Source organism: Bos indicus x Bos taurus, chromosome 26 (genome assembly GCF_003369695.1).
Source record: "Bos indicus x Bos taurus breed Angus x Brahman F1 hybrid chromosome 26, Bos_hybrid_MaternalHap_v2.0, whole genome shotgun sequence".
Taxonomy (NCBI): domain Eukaryota; kingdom Metazoa; phylum Chordata; class Mammalia; order Artiodactyla; family Bovidae; genus Bos; species Bos indicus x Bos taurus.
The window spans coordinates 37,347,691-37,363,500 of record NC_040101.1 but is presented as its reverse complement, the minus strand read 5'-3'; the positions used below and the strand labels follow the sequence as shown (position 1 = coordinate 37,363,500).

The following is a 15,810-nucleotide window of genomic DNA, read 5'->3' as shown; positions in this document are numbered from 1 at the left end:
CTGACAATAGGAGCACTGTTGGTGGAGGCACCTAACCTGCCAAAGGGACTATTTAAAGGACAACAGTCACTGGATGTAGTGATTTTGAAATTTGGTTTTTAAATTCATATTCCCTCGATATACCATGTATGCTCATGTCCTCTATAAAAGCCACTTTTCAGAAAATTAATCATTACATAGACATTTTAAGGACCACAATATTCACCTTAGCAAAGATACAAGGTGCCAAGTGTTACAAGTCTAAAGAATACAGTATCGCTGCTTCTAATTGGAGTTTTTATAGACTCCTATTTTGCTATGCTAATTCCCTGGTTGCTGCTGGATATATTGGAATGGTATTCAAACTGAAAGAAGGCTGGCTTCATAGTCTTTTTCAAAAGTCCCCAAAATAAACTTATAAGCATAAATTTAAGTATGCTAAACAATCTATTTTTTTTATGCTATTTTATAATCCCCAAAGCAGTGTTTTAAAAATCATAGCAACCTTTCACAATGATTACATCTGGTAAAGTGGGAATGGCAACAGTCAATAAAGAAAAGGGCAACTTTTTGTTTTTGCTTTTTTTAAAACATACTTTTGTATTATTTAAATATTTTAGCTGTACTTTTTAATGAAAAACTGAATAAAGAAAAAGGGTACAATTACAAAATCAGGTATCTTCAAATTTATTTTATGCTACTCCCTGTCATCCCATCTCTAATCTTCTACTAGGATGTTGCAGCACTTTGACAGCAGGGACCTTGTATATCTTCTACAGTCAGGCCTGGAGCAGACGCCATGCATTTACCTATCTATAGATAGTAGAGGCGGAGGCAATGGGAGTAGGGGATTCAATAACCCTTGAAGTAGACATCCTATTTATTCAGAATAAAGAGCTCTATTATCTCCTCTCCTTGAAATGCTGGTTAATATCTACTCACAACTCTTAACTGCTCTGCTCCTGAAATAGCTAGACTCCTATTTGTATGGGATGGCCAGGGGTACCCTCTAGAGGGCTAAATAACTGGTTAGGCCACTGTTATTACAATTTTGAGAATATCATTTCATATATTACATTCAAAGTCCAATGCCAGAATCCTTCTGTTGTGCACCTTAAAATTACATAATATTGTACACTGACTACACTTCAATTAAGAAAAAACATCCAATGCCAAGAGCCCAACTCTTATTGACATCTTTTTTTTTGAACTACTAGCCAAAATGTTACTCATCCGTTAAAAGAATGATTGCCACTTCATTCTTACTATTTCTAAAATCTAAATTTAATTTTATATCTTGTTATCCAATAAACTTGTTTCGTATTTTGTTACTCTTCCTTATCATTAACCTATCACCTTCTGCACAAAGCTCAAATACCTAAGCTTTAACCCTTTTTTTAGGTCAAATATAGGTGTTTCCCCAAAGACCTGCCAAACAACATACATGTAGGGGTATGGTTTAAGAAATATCAGGGCAGGACTTCCCTAGTGGCCCAGGGGCTAACAATCTGCCTTGCAATGCAGGGGACGCAGGTTTGACCCTGGTCAGGGAACCAAGACCCCACGTGCCACAGAGCAACAAAGTCTCTGTGCTTCAGAGTCGACTCACCACAACTAAAGTCTTTTTGCTGCAACAAAAGATCCTCATGCATGATGCAACTAAGACCCGACACAAGCAAATAAACAATTATTAAAAAAAAAAAAAAAAAAGAAAGACCAGGGAGGAACAATGATATAACAACCACTTATCAGCTCCAAACTCGAAGGAGTTCTGCAATCTTCTATCCTAAGCTGTAAAATACAATACTGGGCAAAGAGGCCATGGTTTAAATGAGTTAAGGAGAACTAATGCATTAAAGCCGCTGGTGACAAACCTGTTCCAAATTTACTGAAGGGATGTTTGGGATTCCCTGTAGCTTTTTCCAGCTGAAAGAGTCTCCAGGCATCGTTCATCACATTCTTCTCATGTTCTGAATCAACTGCATTCACCTCTCTGTCTTTGCAGCTCTCATCAAACAAGGGGCACAGGAAAAACTGTGCAAATCTAAGGGTGTGAAACATAATTAACAATTTGAAAGTTGTTATTTTAAGAGTGGCCTCAGAAAAATGTTTTAAAAAAATGTTTGAAACTTAGGAAATAGGAATTCTACAGAATCAGAGAAAACTAAAACTGCTACAAAGAGAAAAGGAACATAAGTTCTAAGTAATATAAGAAAAAAATAATATTATACATATGTAAATTCAGAGAACTCTACCCCAGATATGTCACCTAATTAGTGAAAATATAAAAAGATTAACCTCTGATTTTGACAATTCCCATGTGTTGTTACCGTATCACCTAGCAATTCACCAGTTGGGTATCCTAAAATTCAACTCAATTGATATCATGAGATCTCACAGGTCCTACAAGACTCATCCCTCCCTCTCACCCCTTCCTCTCTGTCCCCAACTTCAAACACCAACCACAGGTCCAGGTTGTCACCTGGGCTTCTGACCAACCGCTACAGATCACAGATCAGAGGCTCCCACAACCACCTCCTTGGGTGCAATTAATATTCTAGATCAGCTACAGGACTCAGAGAAACATTTTACTTACTAGATTACTGAATTTATTATAAAAGGATATGATTCAAGAACAGCTAGATGAAAGAGAGGTGTAAAGCAAAGTATGTGGGAAGGGTACAGAGCTTCTATGCCCTCTGGGTAGGCCACTCTCCCCACATCTTCACTTGTTCACCAATCTGTAGGCTCTCCAAACTTCAAAAGAATTGAGTAAATCACTGGGCATTGGTGTCTGAAATCAACCTCCAGCTTGTGGACTGAAAGTTCCAACCTTCTAAATACAGGGCTGGTTCCCCTGGCAACCAACACTTAGCCTCAAATTATCAAGGGACTTTCCTAAAGTCACTTCATTAAAATAACAAAATGCAACTTTATGGTTCTCAACACTAAGGAAATTCCAAGAGTTTCAGGAGCTATGGTCTAGGATAAGGGACAAAGGCCAAATATATATTTCCTAATATAAATCACAATACAACAATAAAAAGTCAGGGCAGACTTGCAAAACAGTGGGGCAGATTTATAAGACAACAGCAATCTAATCTATCTATTTAAGATTTGCAATTTGGGATGTTTATAAAAATCTCTGTTGTACATGGCTAATTCTCCAAGAAAGGAAAACGCTGCTGATAGTTCTCAGGCAATAAATATTAAATTTAGTTTTAAGTGCAATTTCACTAAGACTCAGGCATTTTAGGACAAACTAAGTGACCTATTTAAAAGGCTCTATTTGAATATTTTTCCTTCTTAAGAACTTTATAATTAGTGAAAAAAATAATAGTGTAAAAAACATATGACAGTGGTTTGACTAAGATATAATCATGGACTTTTATGAAATATTAAGAGAATTTTTAAAATTTAAAAGCAGTGGTTTGACAAATAAAATGGCGTGTAACTTTAACATAAGTAACCTATATTTTTCTTGAGGTTGTTCTTTAATAGTACTACCAAAGCTGAACTAAGATTCCTTTAGTTAATAAATTAACTCTTTTACACCAGGTTGCAATTTAAATCATGATTTCATATAGTAATTCTTAAATTTAGACCCCATCTTATAAAAAAAAAACATCCAGAATTCAGATAAAGCTGAGAGCAGAGACTGTCTGAACGGGACTGCTATTCAGTGGGCCCAGAGACTCCTGGGTTTACAAACGTCTCAGCAATTGCACCTCACAGGGCAGCCATCAAAGACACTGTTCCCACTACTTGGTATTATTTTAAGTACACAGTGAATACAGTCCTGTGCTAAGTACTGTACACATACCAGCCCGAAGGGAAACTCTATCTGGAGCCTATAATTAATGATATACGGAAACAGATAATTCTGGACATATAACCACTTTCACCTACCTCAATACACTCAGGCTGGGAAAAGTACCTAATAGCTACATACCATAGCTGGACAAAGCCACATAAAGGGTCATAATTCTGACACAGTATAATCAGTACTTTTAAAAGATGCCCTATACAAGCTGCTTTTTTTTTTTTCACTCTGATCCAAGTAACAGACATCCTCCATCATACAGAGATCTATTATATGAACATCTGCTGAGGCATTTGTAAAGCAGGAAATTAAATTCGGTGTATGATCCCAAGGAACTCATTAATGGAAGTCTTCTGGGGATACATACAAAAGATGATTACATCTCAAAGCTGCTGCCTAAAGACTGAAACATAAGCTAGAGTAAGTAAGAGACTACTCTGACCCAGTCCTGTATCCTGAAACCATGCCTTTGTTCTTCTGTTAATGTTCTTTGTGCTACAGAACAAATTCAAACTATTAGGTTTGGGGAAAAAAATGACTATTAATTTAAATAAGCAATTAAAGCTGAGAATTAAAAACTGTGAAATCAAACTTCATTATAGATCCATCAAAATCACTGCAGAATTACACCTTCTTGGTAACACAGAGAACTATAAAAATTCACCAAGGGAAAAATTACACTTTGAACAAACAATGAATCAAATCACTGATATAATGAAAAATTAGATACTGTTAGCTGCTTAGAAAATTGACCAAGAAATTTAATTAGCCTAATGGAGGCTGCTCCAGAAAATACTTTCACAAAATATCCCCAGGGTTGAAACAGCAGGTCAAAACATTCTGTATCCATTAAATATCCTTGAGGACTGAGGAAATAAAGGAGAACAGAATATTTAAGTTCTTGTATTCTGGAACAGAAATATGTTTGAAAAGATATCCATGACACGAGTACAGTTTATTCTTCATCATATGCCTCATATGCAATACCAGTTAGAATGGGAAAGGCTGGTGAAAATTTTATAGGTCAAAAAAACATTTTGTAGTCCTGAAAGCTGATTTAAAGTCAAGTCATTATTTCTCCTCTACTACAAAGTAAATATATAACATCACTCATTATTTTCTGTTTATAAAACCCAGGGGTCAAAAAGTACTGGTTAAAACAACAACAACAAAATACTGGTTAAAATATCTTGTTTAAGCTATAAAGCTGTGAAGACATTTTTGTAAAAATAGTAAGTACTGTTATTAACATGATAATTCAACAAAGTGAGATAATTCACAGGGTATTTTCAGCATTACCTGTCTAGCGCACCTTCTAGGTGTTCATGAGAAACATCAAAATAGTAATTGGTATGCTCTCCACTAGTGAAGGCGTTTGAACTTCCTGCATGCTCACTGAGAAACTGGCTGTATTCATTTTCTTTAGGGTATTTCTTTGTTCCCAAAAATAACATATGTTCACAAAAATGACTTAAGCCAGCAATATTTGGAGGATCTGACAATGAACCTGAAAGAGAAGGGAAAATATATATATAATAAATCATTTGTTTATATGTTGAAAGATACCAAGGACAGATGAATCACAGGTGATTTGGAACTTCTGTTAGCAATGGCAACTCCAACCATAATCACAGAAAGTTAGGTACAAGCTACTCTGAATGGTACAACTTACATTCTAGCCCTAGCTTTTGACATCAGTTTGTTGTCGCTGTTCAGCTGCTCAGTTGTGTCTGACTCTTTGCGACCCTATGGATTACGCGTGCCAGGCTCCCCTCTCCCCTTCACTATCTCCTAGAGTTTGCTCAAATTCATGGCCATTGCATCGGTGATGCTATCTAACCATCTTATCCTCTGCTGCCCCCTCCTCCTTTTGCCTTCAATCTTTTCCAGCATCAGGGTCTTTTCTAATGAGCTGGCTCTTTGCATCACGTAACCAAAGTATTGGAGCTTCAGCAACAGTCCTTCCAACAAATATTCAGGGTTGATTTCCTTTAGGATTGATCTCCTTGCTGTCCAAGGGACTCTCACGAGTCTTCTCCAGCACCACAATTCGAAAGCATCAATTCTTCAGCACTCAGGCTTCTTTATGGTCCAACTCTAATATCCATACATGACTACTAGAAAAACCAAAGCTTTGACTATCTGGACTATATGGACCTTTGTCAGCAAAGTGATATCTCTGCTTTTTAATATGCTATCGAGGTTTGTCATTGCTTTCCTATCAAGAAGCAAGTGTCTTTCAATTTCATGGCTGCAGTCACCGTCCACAGTGATTCTGGAGCCCAAGAAATTAAAATCTGTCATCATCAGATTGACATCAGTTACTTGGTGACTTTCAGCAGATACTTAGCCTCTCTGGACAGTAGTGTCCTCACACATCACACTGAGAGAAAGAGATGAATTCACTGTTTTTTAAGAGCTAGAAAATTCTAGCTTTTATATTTTATTGAAGGAGACAATATAAGGTGGTGCTAAGAGCGCAAGTTAGCAGGTCTACTAGCTGGGAAACATTGAGCAAAACATTTTGTTTCAGTCACTTTTTGTATATATACTTGACTTAAGAGAGTTGAGCAACTTCAAATTAGATGACAATTTGCAAGGCACACTGAATTGTGCGTGGCAATAATCATCTGTCCAACTTACGATGGTTATTATCTTATTTCCCCAATTCTAAAATGCCATTGAATTAAAAAAAAGTTTTTCAGAGAGGGAAAAAACTAAATGTACATATAGATTAGAAGTAACTCGATTAAAGCAGCATTAAATGTGGAAGAAAAGCACACACAAGAATATAGGAAATATGCTACTCCTAGTGTATCAAGTGTATGTGAAAGTAAAGGCAGTGGAACTGTTACCATAAAGGATAGGAATGAATTTCCTTGCTGCTAAGTCACTTTTGCTGGAAACCTAATATGACACTCCTGGTAAAGGTGTGTGTGTGCTTAGTCGCTCAGTAGAGTCCGACTCTTTGTGACCCTGTGGACTGTAGCCCATCAGGCTCTTCTGTCCATGGGGATTCTCCAGACAAGAATACTGAACTGGGTTGCCAAGCCTCCTCCAAGGGGATCTTCCCAGCCTGCGATCAAACCCAGGTCTTCCGCATTGTAGGTGGATTCTTTACCATGTGAGCCACCAAGGAAGCCTGGTAAAGGCAGGGTGATTTAACATAGACAACTGTAGAATACCAACAGCTGTACAGGGCTACTGCACACACATACATCAAACTGGTAACTGCCAGGCTTCCATTGCATAAATATGGAGAGTCCAAATAACTATAAACATGAGGTCAATGAAGCTGAACAAAGCTTAATTCACAATTTTAAATTGTACCTATGTGTACATCAAGTGCTGCTGATGATTTATCTGTTGTTGGATCACTGACAAGAAGTACTTTGATCCCATTGGCCAGCTCAAGTCCGCGGTATTCTCGCTTGTCTTCATGAGACTTGATGATATGATGTCCTATTCTCTTGATTGCTGGATTATTCATTTTGCTGTAAGTCTTTTTTTGGAAACTGAAAAGAAAAAAACTTATTAATTGTTGGATTGTGGTTTCTTTTTGTTTTAATGATCAAGGAGTAACAAGCAAACACATATATTATCAGAGTAAAAAATGTGTACAACGAAGCACACCTGGCATACAATACTAGTGTCAGGTGCACAACAGTGATTCGTTACACACTGATCACACAGCAAGTCTAGTCACCGTCTGTCACAAGACGAAGTTCTTAAAATGTTACTGACTACATTCCACACATTCCCATTGACTTATTTATGACTGGAAATTTATACCTCTTAATCACCTTCACCAATTTTGCCCAACTCCCTCTCCATTCTTTCTGCTAGAAACCAAGGATTTTCCCTCTGCATCTATGAGGCTGTTTTGTTGGTTCACTTGATTTGTTTTTAGATTCCACATATAAATGAAATCATATGGTATCATCTTTCTCTGACTTATTTCACTTAGCATAATACACCTGTAGGTCCATCCATGCTGCACACACCTCACACACACACACACATAGGAATATTACTCAGCCATGAAAAATAATGAAACCTTGCCATTTGCCATTCATCCATCAAACACTTAGGTTACTTCCATATCTTAGTTACTAAAATAATGCCACAACGAACATAGGACTGCCAATATTTTTCAAATCAGTGTTCTCACACTCTTTAGATAAATACCCAGAATTTGCTAGACTGCATGGTAGTTCTACTTTTAATTTTTTTGAGACACTTCCATGCTCTTCCTCGTAGTGCATGCTCCAATTTATAGCCCACCAAAGGATTCCCTTTTCTCCACATCTTCACCAACATTTGTTTGTTGTTGTTTTTTGCTCACATTTCTTTGTACCTGTCTTGTGATGACTGGCACTTCTTACATTGATTCATTAGTATTTCTTATTTCATGGTTTCACATCTCAAGATTCAGTTATAAATTCATATTCCAAAAGTTACACTAAGATCCAAATATAAAATGAACAATTCTAGCTTTCAATGCAGAAAAAAAAAGTTCGAATTGCTTTTTTAACTTACAGTAACAATGGTTCTTATTTTCTCTATACAGTACTATACAATGGGCTTCCCAGGTGGTGCTAGTGGTAGAGAACTTGCCTGCCAGTGCAGGAGACATGAGAGACTTGGGTTCCATCCCTGGGTCGGGAAGATCCCCTGGAGAAGGGAATGGCAACCCACTCCAGTATTCTTGCCTGGAGAATCCCATAGACAGAGGAGCCTAGAGGGCTACAGTCTACAGGGTTGCAAAGAGTTGGACACGACCGAAGCAGCTCAGCACGCACACTGTAAAGTACACAAAAGCAAAACCACTTGTAGAGGATACAAGCATGTGACAGTGTAAACCAGACCTGTGAACTAACTTACGTGATTGTATATGCGAATGCACGTTCACATCTTTGAAAGCTGGAAACTTAACTAAATGTTCGTATGTAGGGGACTTACTGTAATGTCTTTTTTTTTGTCTTTTGTAACAGTCTTTGTTTCAAAACCTATTTTGTCTACTGTAAGTTTTGCTAATCCAGCTTTCTTACATTTCTATTTGCATAAAATCTTTTTCCATCCCTTCACTTTCAGTCTGTGTATATAAATCTGAAGTGAGTCTCTTGCAGGCAGCATATAAATGGGGTCTTTTTTTATATCCACTTAGCCATCCTATGTCTTTTGATTAGAGCATTTAGTTCATTTACATTTAAAGCAATTATTTTTAGCAATATACTTATTGCCATTTTGTTAACTGTTTTCTGGTTGTTTTTGTAATTCTTCTCTGTTCCTTTCTTATTCTCATATTCCTTTCCCTTGTGATTTAATGACTTTCTTTAGGGTTATGTTTGTATTCCTTTCTCTTTATTTTTTGTGTATCTATTATACTATAGGTTTTTGTTTGTGGCTACCATGGGGTTCAGTTCAGTTCAGTCGTAGTATATAACAGATCTGAAAATCTGTCTTGCTAGTCCTTAGGTCATTCTCAAAGATAGTCGTTCCACATGTAGTTGCAGTTTTGGTGTGTCCATGGGAGGAGGTGTGCTCAAGATATTCCTACTCTGCCATTTGATCCAGACTCTAGAGGAAACATTTTATAGCCATAGAGTATAATCATTCGTCTCCTCCATCTTAACCATCATTCTTTCAGATAAATGATAAAAGTATTGCTTTTGTTGAGCCGTATTTGTACCTAGAACACATCAATGGGGATTTGTGACAGGATTGGGCCATAAGTTGATTACTGTGCTGACCTAGAAGAGTTTTAAAATACCAATAACTGCTTTCCAACATACTTCAGGGGTATCTATGAGAGTAAGTGAGGTGATAAATTGAGAAAGTATTATTATTGGGTCAACCAAAACACTGCTCAAACTTATGATATTCAGAGACAGGGTAGATCTGGAACTCACGGGTCTGATACTCACTTGCTCAGAACCTAGGGAGCAACACTACTGAGGGAAAAACCCTCTGAAGGCCTAATAAAAAGAAGAGACCTGGGTTGTCTTATGAAGGCAGCAAAAGTAAACACACAAAAACAAACGAAAAGCTGGAAGGACCCCAAGAAATTTCTGTAATCTGGTGAAGAGTTGAATGCCACAGTAGGAACAGTTCAATGATCGTAACAGACATGTTAGATGATTTCTCTTACAAAGAACTTCCCTTTCGCTGCTAGTCCTCTCCTTTCTTCTAGACGAAGGCTGGAGTTACAGTGATGGGAAGGGACCCATCCCTTCTCTGCACCCACAAGTTCGTATGAGTGCAGTGAAGGGGTTTTCCAAATTTGCAATATGTACGTTTTTGAGACTAAGAATAAACACTATTTTTGTCTATGCTGGGGACTGCTTAAGAGACCAAAATTGAGCAGGTCAAAATACAAATCAGATGAAGCAAAAAGATTTTCCAAAACTACAGAGGAAAAAAATGATCCTGTGCTAACATATTTGCTTTTCACCTGGAACACAAAAGAAATGGATCTAACTGCCCCTTAACAACTGACAGACATCCAGATTTAAAGGTAAATCAGGCCTTCCCTGTTTGTCTAGTGGTTAAGGATCCACCTGCTAATGCAAAGGACTTGGGTTCCATCCCTGGTCCGGGAAGATCCCATGTGCCTTGGGGCAGCTAAGCCTGTGTGCCACAACTACTGCGCCCACGTTCTAGAGACTGTGCTCCACAACAAGGGAAGCCCAGCTAGAGAGTGGCCCCCACTCTCTGCAACTAGAGAAATCCTGCTCGTAGCAACAAAGAACCTGTGAGCCACAACATGACCCAGCACAGCCAAAACTAAATTAAAAAAATAAAATTTCTAAAAAAATTATAAAGGTAAAGCAAAGGGGAGATAAACAGGCATGCAACTAATTTTGGATAAAATTTCTTCTTTTTTTTTTTTTTTGGCATTAGAAATCTCTGGAGATTAAGGAAGGGAAAATCCAGTTTGCTTTTATCAGAATATCTTTTTCTATAAAATCATCAGTAACTAGTCTTCTGGGTAACAACTGATAAACCAAAGAGGTTCACTCTTATTAAGAATGTCCCCTAACCTATGGTATAGCACAGGGAACTAAGTGCTTTGTAACAACCTATATGGGAAAAGGATCTAAAAAAGAATAGATATATGTATATGTATAACTGAATCACTGCTGTATACCTGAAACTAACACAACACTGCAAATCAACTATGCTGCTGCTGCTAAGTCACTTCAGTCGTGTCCGACTCTGTGCGACCCCATAGACGGCAGCCCACCAGGCTCCCCCATCCCTGGGATTCTCCAGAGAAGAACACTGGAGTGGGCTGCCATTTCCTTCTCCAATGCATGAAAGTGAAAAGTGAAAGTGAAGTTGCTCAGTCGTGTCCGACCCTTAGCATGGACTGCAGCCCACCAGGCTCCTTCGTCCATGGGATTTTCCATGCAAGAGTTCTGGAGTGGGGTGCCATTGCCGTCTCCACAAATCAACTATACTCCAATATAAAAAATGTTTTAAAGTCCCCTAGATCTTCTATTTGGAATTCTGGAGCTCCATACTATACATCATCAGCTCAGTTCAGTTTAGTCACTCAGTCATGTCTGACTCTTTGCAACCCCATGGACTTCAGCACACCAGGCTTTCCTGTCTACCACCAATTCCCAGAGCCTACTCAAACTCATGTCCATCATGTGATGCCATCTACCATCTCATTCTCTGTCGTCCCCTTCTCCTCCCACCTTCAATCTTTCCCAGCATCAGGGTCTTTTTCAATGGGTCAGTTCTTCGTGTGAGGTGGCCAAAGTATTGGAGTTTCAGCTTCAGCATCAATCTTTCCAATGAATATTCAGGACTGATTTCCTTTAGGATTGACAGGTTGGATCTCCTTGCAGTCCAAGGGACTTTCAAGAGTCTTCTCCAACACCACAGTTCAAAAGCATCAATTCTTCGTCACTCAGCTTTCTTTACATTCCAACTCTCACATCCATACATGACTACCGGAAAAACCATAGCTTTGACTAGATGAACCTTTGTTGGCAAAGTAATGTCTCTGCTTTTTCACATGCTGTCTAGGTTGGTCATAGCTTTTGTTCCAAGGAGAAAACGTCTTTTAATTTCATGGCTGCAGTCACCATCTGCAGTGATTTTGTAGCCCCCCAAAATAAAGTCTCTCACTGTTTCCATTGTTTCCCCATCTACTTGCCATGAAGTGATGGGACTCGATGCATGATCTTAGTTTTCTGAATGTTGAGTTTTAAGCCAACTTTTTCACTCTCCTCTTTCACTTTATATATAAAAATATAATACTGATTAATACTCAGCCATTAAAAAGAATACATTTGAATCAATTCTAATGAGGTGGATGAAACTGGAGCCTATTATACAGAGTGAAGTAAGCCAGAAAGAAAAACACCAATACAGTATACTGATGCATATATATGGAATTTAGAAAGAAGGTAACTATAATCCTGTATGCGAGACAGCAAAAGAGACACAGATGTATTGAACAGTCTTTTGGACTCTGTGGGAGAGGGCGAGGGCAGGATGATATGGGAGAATGGCACTGAAATATGTAAATTATCATATGTGAAATGAATCACCAGTCCAGGTTTGATGCATGATACAGGGTGCTCAGGGCTGGTGCACTGAGATGACCCAGAGGGATGGGATGGGGAGGGAGGTGGGAAGGGGGTTCAGGATGGGGGACACATGTACACTCATGGTGGATTCAAGTCAATGTATGGCAAAACCAATACAATATTGTAAAGTAAAATTAATTAATTAAAAAATATATAATACTGATTTTTTTAAAAGTACTTTATAGTATTAATAATCTTGCCATATTTTACAGTAAAAAGCAGTTTCTTTAAAAACAAAACATAAAATATAATACGAACATTTTGGAGTCATAAAGCCACCATGAAAAATTCAAAAGCAATTTGGAAGTGAAAAGGTATAATATTATATATGTAATATATTATATTTATATTAGATTATCTATTACATATAGTATATCATATTATATATTATATTATATATTTATATTATATATTACATATATTATATAATAGTAACATATATATTGCATATATTATACAATATAAACATATTATATATTACATATATTATACAGTATTAACATATTATATATTACATATATTATATCATATTAACATATTATATACTACATAATAATATTAAATAACTCCTTTCTATTTCATTAGCCATAAGCTATTTAAATTCAATACCAAAGACAAATTAAAATGTCTAAATGTAAAGTCTTTAAAAATGGTTTTGTGTTGTTAAAAGAAATTCTCAGGGTAAAAAAAATGTTCTATCTAGAGCCTCCAAAGAGGGTCACAACAATAATAATCCTGGTTAAGGTATTTCCCAAAAGACAATCTGTTTGGACTGCAGCAAATACCTCTGGTTCACAGCTGGCTTCAAAAACTTCAATTTGGGTTCAACATACATTACAACGTCAAAAATGTGTTCCAACCTAGCAGCAACATTAAGATTAAATAAGCCATGAGGCAACCTCCATTAAGACCCCCAGCCAAAAGGACAGCATTAAAAGGCAACAGTAAAAAAAGCTCCACATGCACGACAGAGAAGGCCTAAGCTCCTTCCTATAAGGCCCCACCAGGAGGAGGAAGAGGGCTGGAATTCCAGGAGCAAAAACCAAAGCCTATTCGTTTTGGTTTCACTGCCACCGCTTACACCCAAATCCCTCTACTGTGCTAGTCCCAGCTAGTTAGGTTTAGGAGAACCAAGGGTCACAAATGATTAAAATGCAATGATGAGGGTGATAAATAAGCTCTAAAACTTTGTCCAATCCGCAGCCATGGGTAGGAAATGAAATACAAGTTACTTTGGTAGGAAAAATTGTCTTATTCTGTAGGAGGTGAAAATTTCATCATAATTGAGATACCCACCCTCAATTATATGCTACATTCTGTACTTTTCTCAGGGTTTAATTTCTCTTGTCCAGATTTTCATTTTGTTAGAGGGGGAAAAAGTGATCAGAGTCCATCCCAGGCACATACATAACTCATTTGGACACTGAAACTATGCCTGTTTAATACTCCTGGTGTGGAAGAGGTGGAGTTTTTTCTGTAAATCAAAAATAAAAATTAATCCAACTACTTTTCAACATCTGTACATGAGATCAACAGAGCTATAAACTTCTAAGCTGGCAATGCTCCCAAGTCAAATATCTGACTTCTTGAGGAAGTTACACTCAAAAGAAACAGTAGCCATGTTTTCAAACAAGCCCCATCCCCAGCAATCCATATTCAATCGACACAATCTGCCTTTTACCTATAGCATTTCTATCAATATGTCTTACAATAATTTGATCCTCACCTTCTGGAGAACTAAAGGAAATGATCAGGAACTCCTCCTCTGATGATGAATTCCTCAACAGCTTGCCTGTCTCTGTATTTATACTCAGGAGGTCACATGTCTACCCATTTCAGCTCCCTCATTAGCATTTTATTTATTGCAAATGTTCTCCAATACGCATCAGAGAGCAAACAAGCAAGTATCGACATTTAGATGACAAGCTAGTGCTAACTCAAATGCTTTTCCAGACATCTATTTGATATTTTTAACCTGTCAAAGTCAAAATCTTGGGAGTGGTAAAATTACCTTCAATTTTAGAGACATTGTCTTACAACTTCATAATAAGGCACAGAATTGTCAGTGTTTTGCATTCTGATAAACTGGAGATGGACAGATGTTTAATAATTATAGCATATCTAGCAATTCTGTTCAGAATTTAAAACAATGACTAAAATTACAGATGGTAAAAGCTGGAAAAGCCATTAAATGTTGTCTAGTTTTCTGTAGTTCTTGAACTGGCAGCACTAGCTCTTCTTGGGCGCTTGTTAAAGTGCAAAATTTTGGAAACCACCAGAGACCTACTGAGCCAGAATCTGCATCTTAACAAGATAAAAAGATGAGCCACTTGTAAGGAAATTGAAGATCACTTGTCCAAGATCATAGGGCAAAAAGTTACAACTAGGACTTAGCTCTTAACTCCCAGTCCTCTCCCACCTCAGTGGCCTGACGTCCAGTTAAGGTCCAGACATCACACCATATATGCTGGCTACAAAGATGATACCACAGCCCTTGCTCTAAAGGAACCCAGATTTATGACAAAGATGAAAACAAGTCATTATTTTTTTAGTGTGGACTAAGTTATCCCCAGGCACTATGGGAATAATAAAAGGGGCATCTAACCCTTTCTAGGATGGAAGACAGGAAAGAGAGGAGGTGAGTAGAAGCATGCCAAATAAGAGGAACAGAATACCTGAGCAAGAGAATGGTGCTGAAGAAAAAACGTGAGGCATTCAACAACTGTTGATGTTAACAGAACTATAATCAGGACTTCCACTGCAAGATCATGGACTATTATGTAGTCCTAAATTGCAGGTTTGCAAAAAATAAATTCCCAAATATAATAGATCAATTAAAAATCCCTATACCAAAAGAAAAACTTTTATGCAAATAATCTTTTCAAATGACCCTTTAAAGCCTTTTCTCTCATATCTCTATGTGTTTCACAGCCAATTTAATAGAAGATTGAGCAATTTTACTTTGCTGTTTGCTCCCTACCCAGTCCCATAGACCCAGACATATTTAAAATTAGACCTGATCCATTTCTAACTTCTAAATGGATGACCTATAAACCTGAACAAGTAAATGACTGGGCTAACAGATTATAAATCAAAACCTCCCTTCTGTGGAATCCATCCACCCACTCCCAAAACCATAGGCGGAAATGAAGCTTACCTTTGGCTCTCCTGAATGTGGAGGAGGTGCCCAGAGAGAAGATGTCTGGAATCAGAACCATCCCACAAACACCCTTTCTTCCCCATTCAAGGCAGAGGTTAGTAAGACAGAATTTCAAGCCAGTGATGGTATGAGTCTTTGATGTCTCACTATAAGACCACATATCCCCCCAACACTATTCATGTTACTTGATATAAAAAATAAAGTCTCAGGGAACCATCCATGGCTCTTCAGTTACAGGACCA

General features: G+C 37.6%; 1 protein-coding gene across 4 annotated transcripts in view; it reads right to left on the bottom strand.

Moving 5' to 3' along the window:
* The window catches only part of IDE (insulin degrading enzyme), a 93,941-nt gene that overhangs the window by 55,522 nt on the left and 22,609 nt on the right, over positions 1-15,810 (bottom strand). For 3 of the 4 annotated variants that reach the window (XM_027529308.1, XM_027529312.1, XM_027529310.1), the window contains exons 2-4: positions 7,133-7,317; positions 5,102-5,309; positions 1,854-2,023 (exon numbers count right to left, since the gene is read on the bottom strand). In XM_027529308.1, coding sequence (XP_027385109.1) covers positions 1,854-2,023; positions 5,102-5,309; positions 7,133-7,317 — 563 coding nt within the window. Of the gene's footprint in view, positions 1-1,853; positions 2,024-5,101; positions 5,310-7,132; positions 7,318-13,704; positions 13,883-15,810 lie in introns of those variants that run through there. The other variant, XM_027529311.1, reaches the window with a different exon arrangement.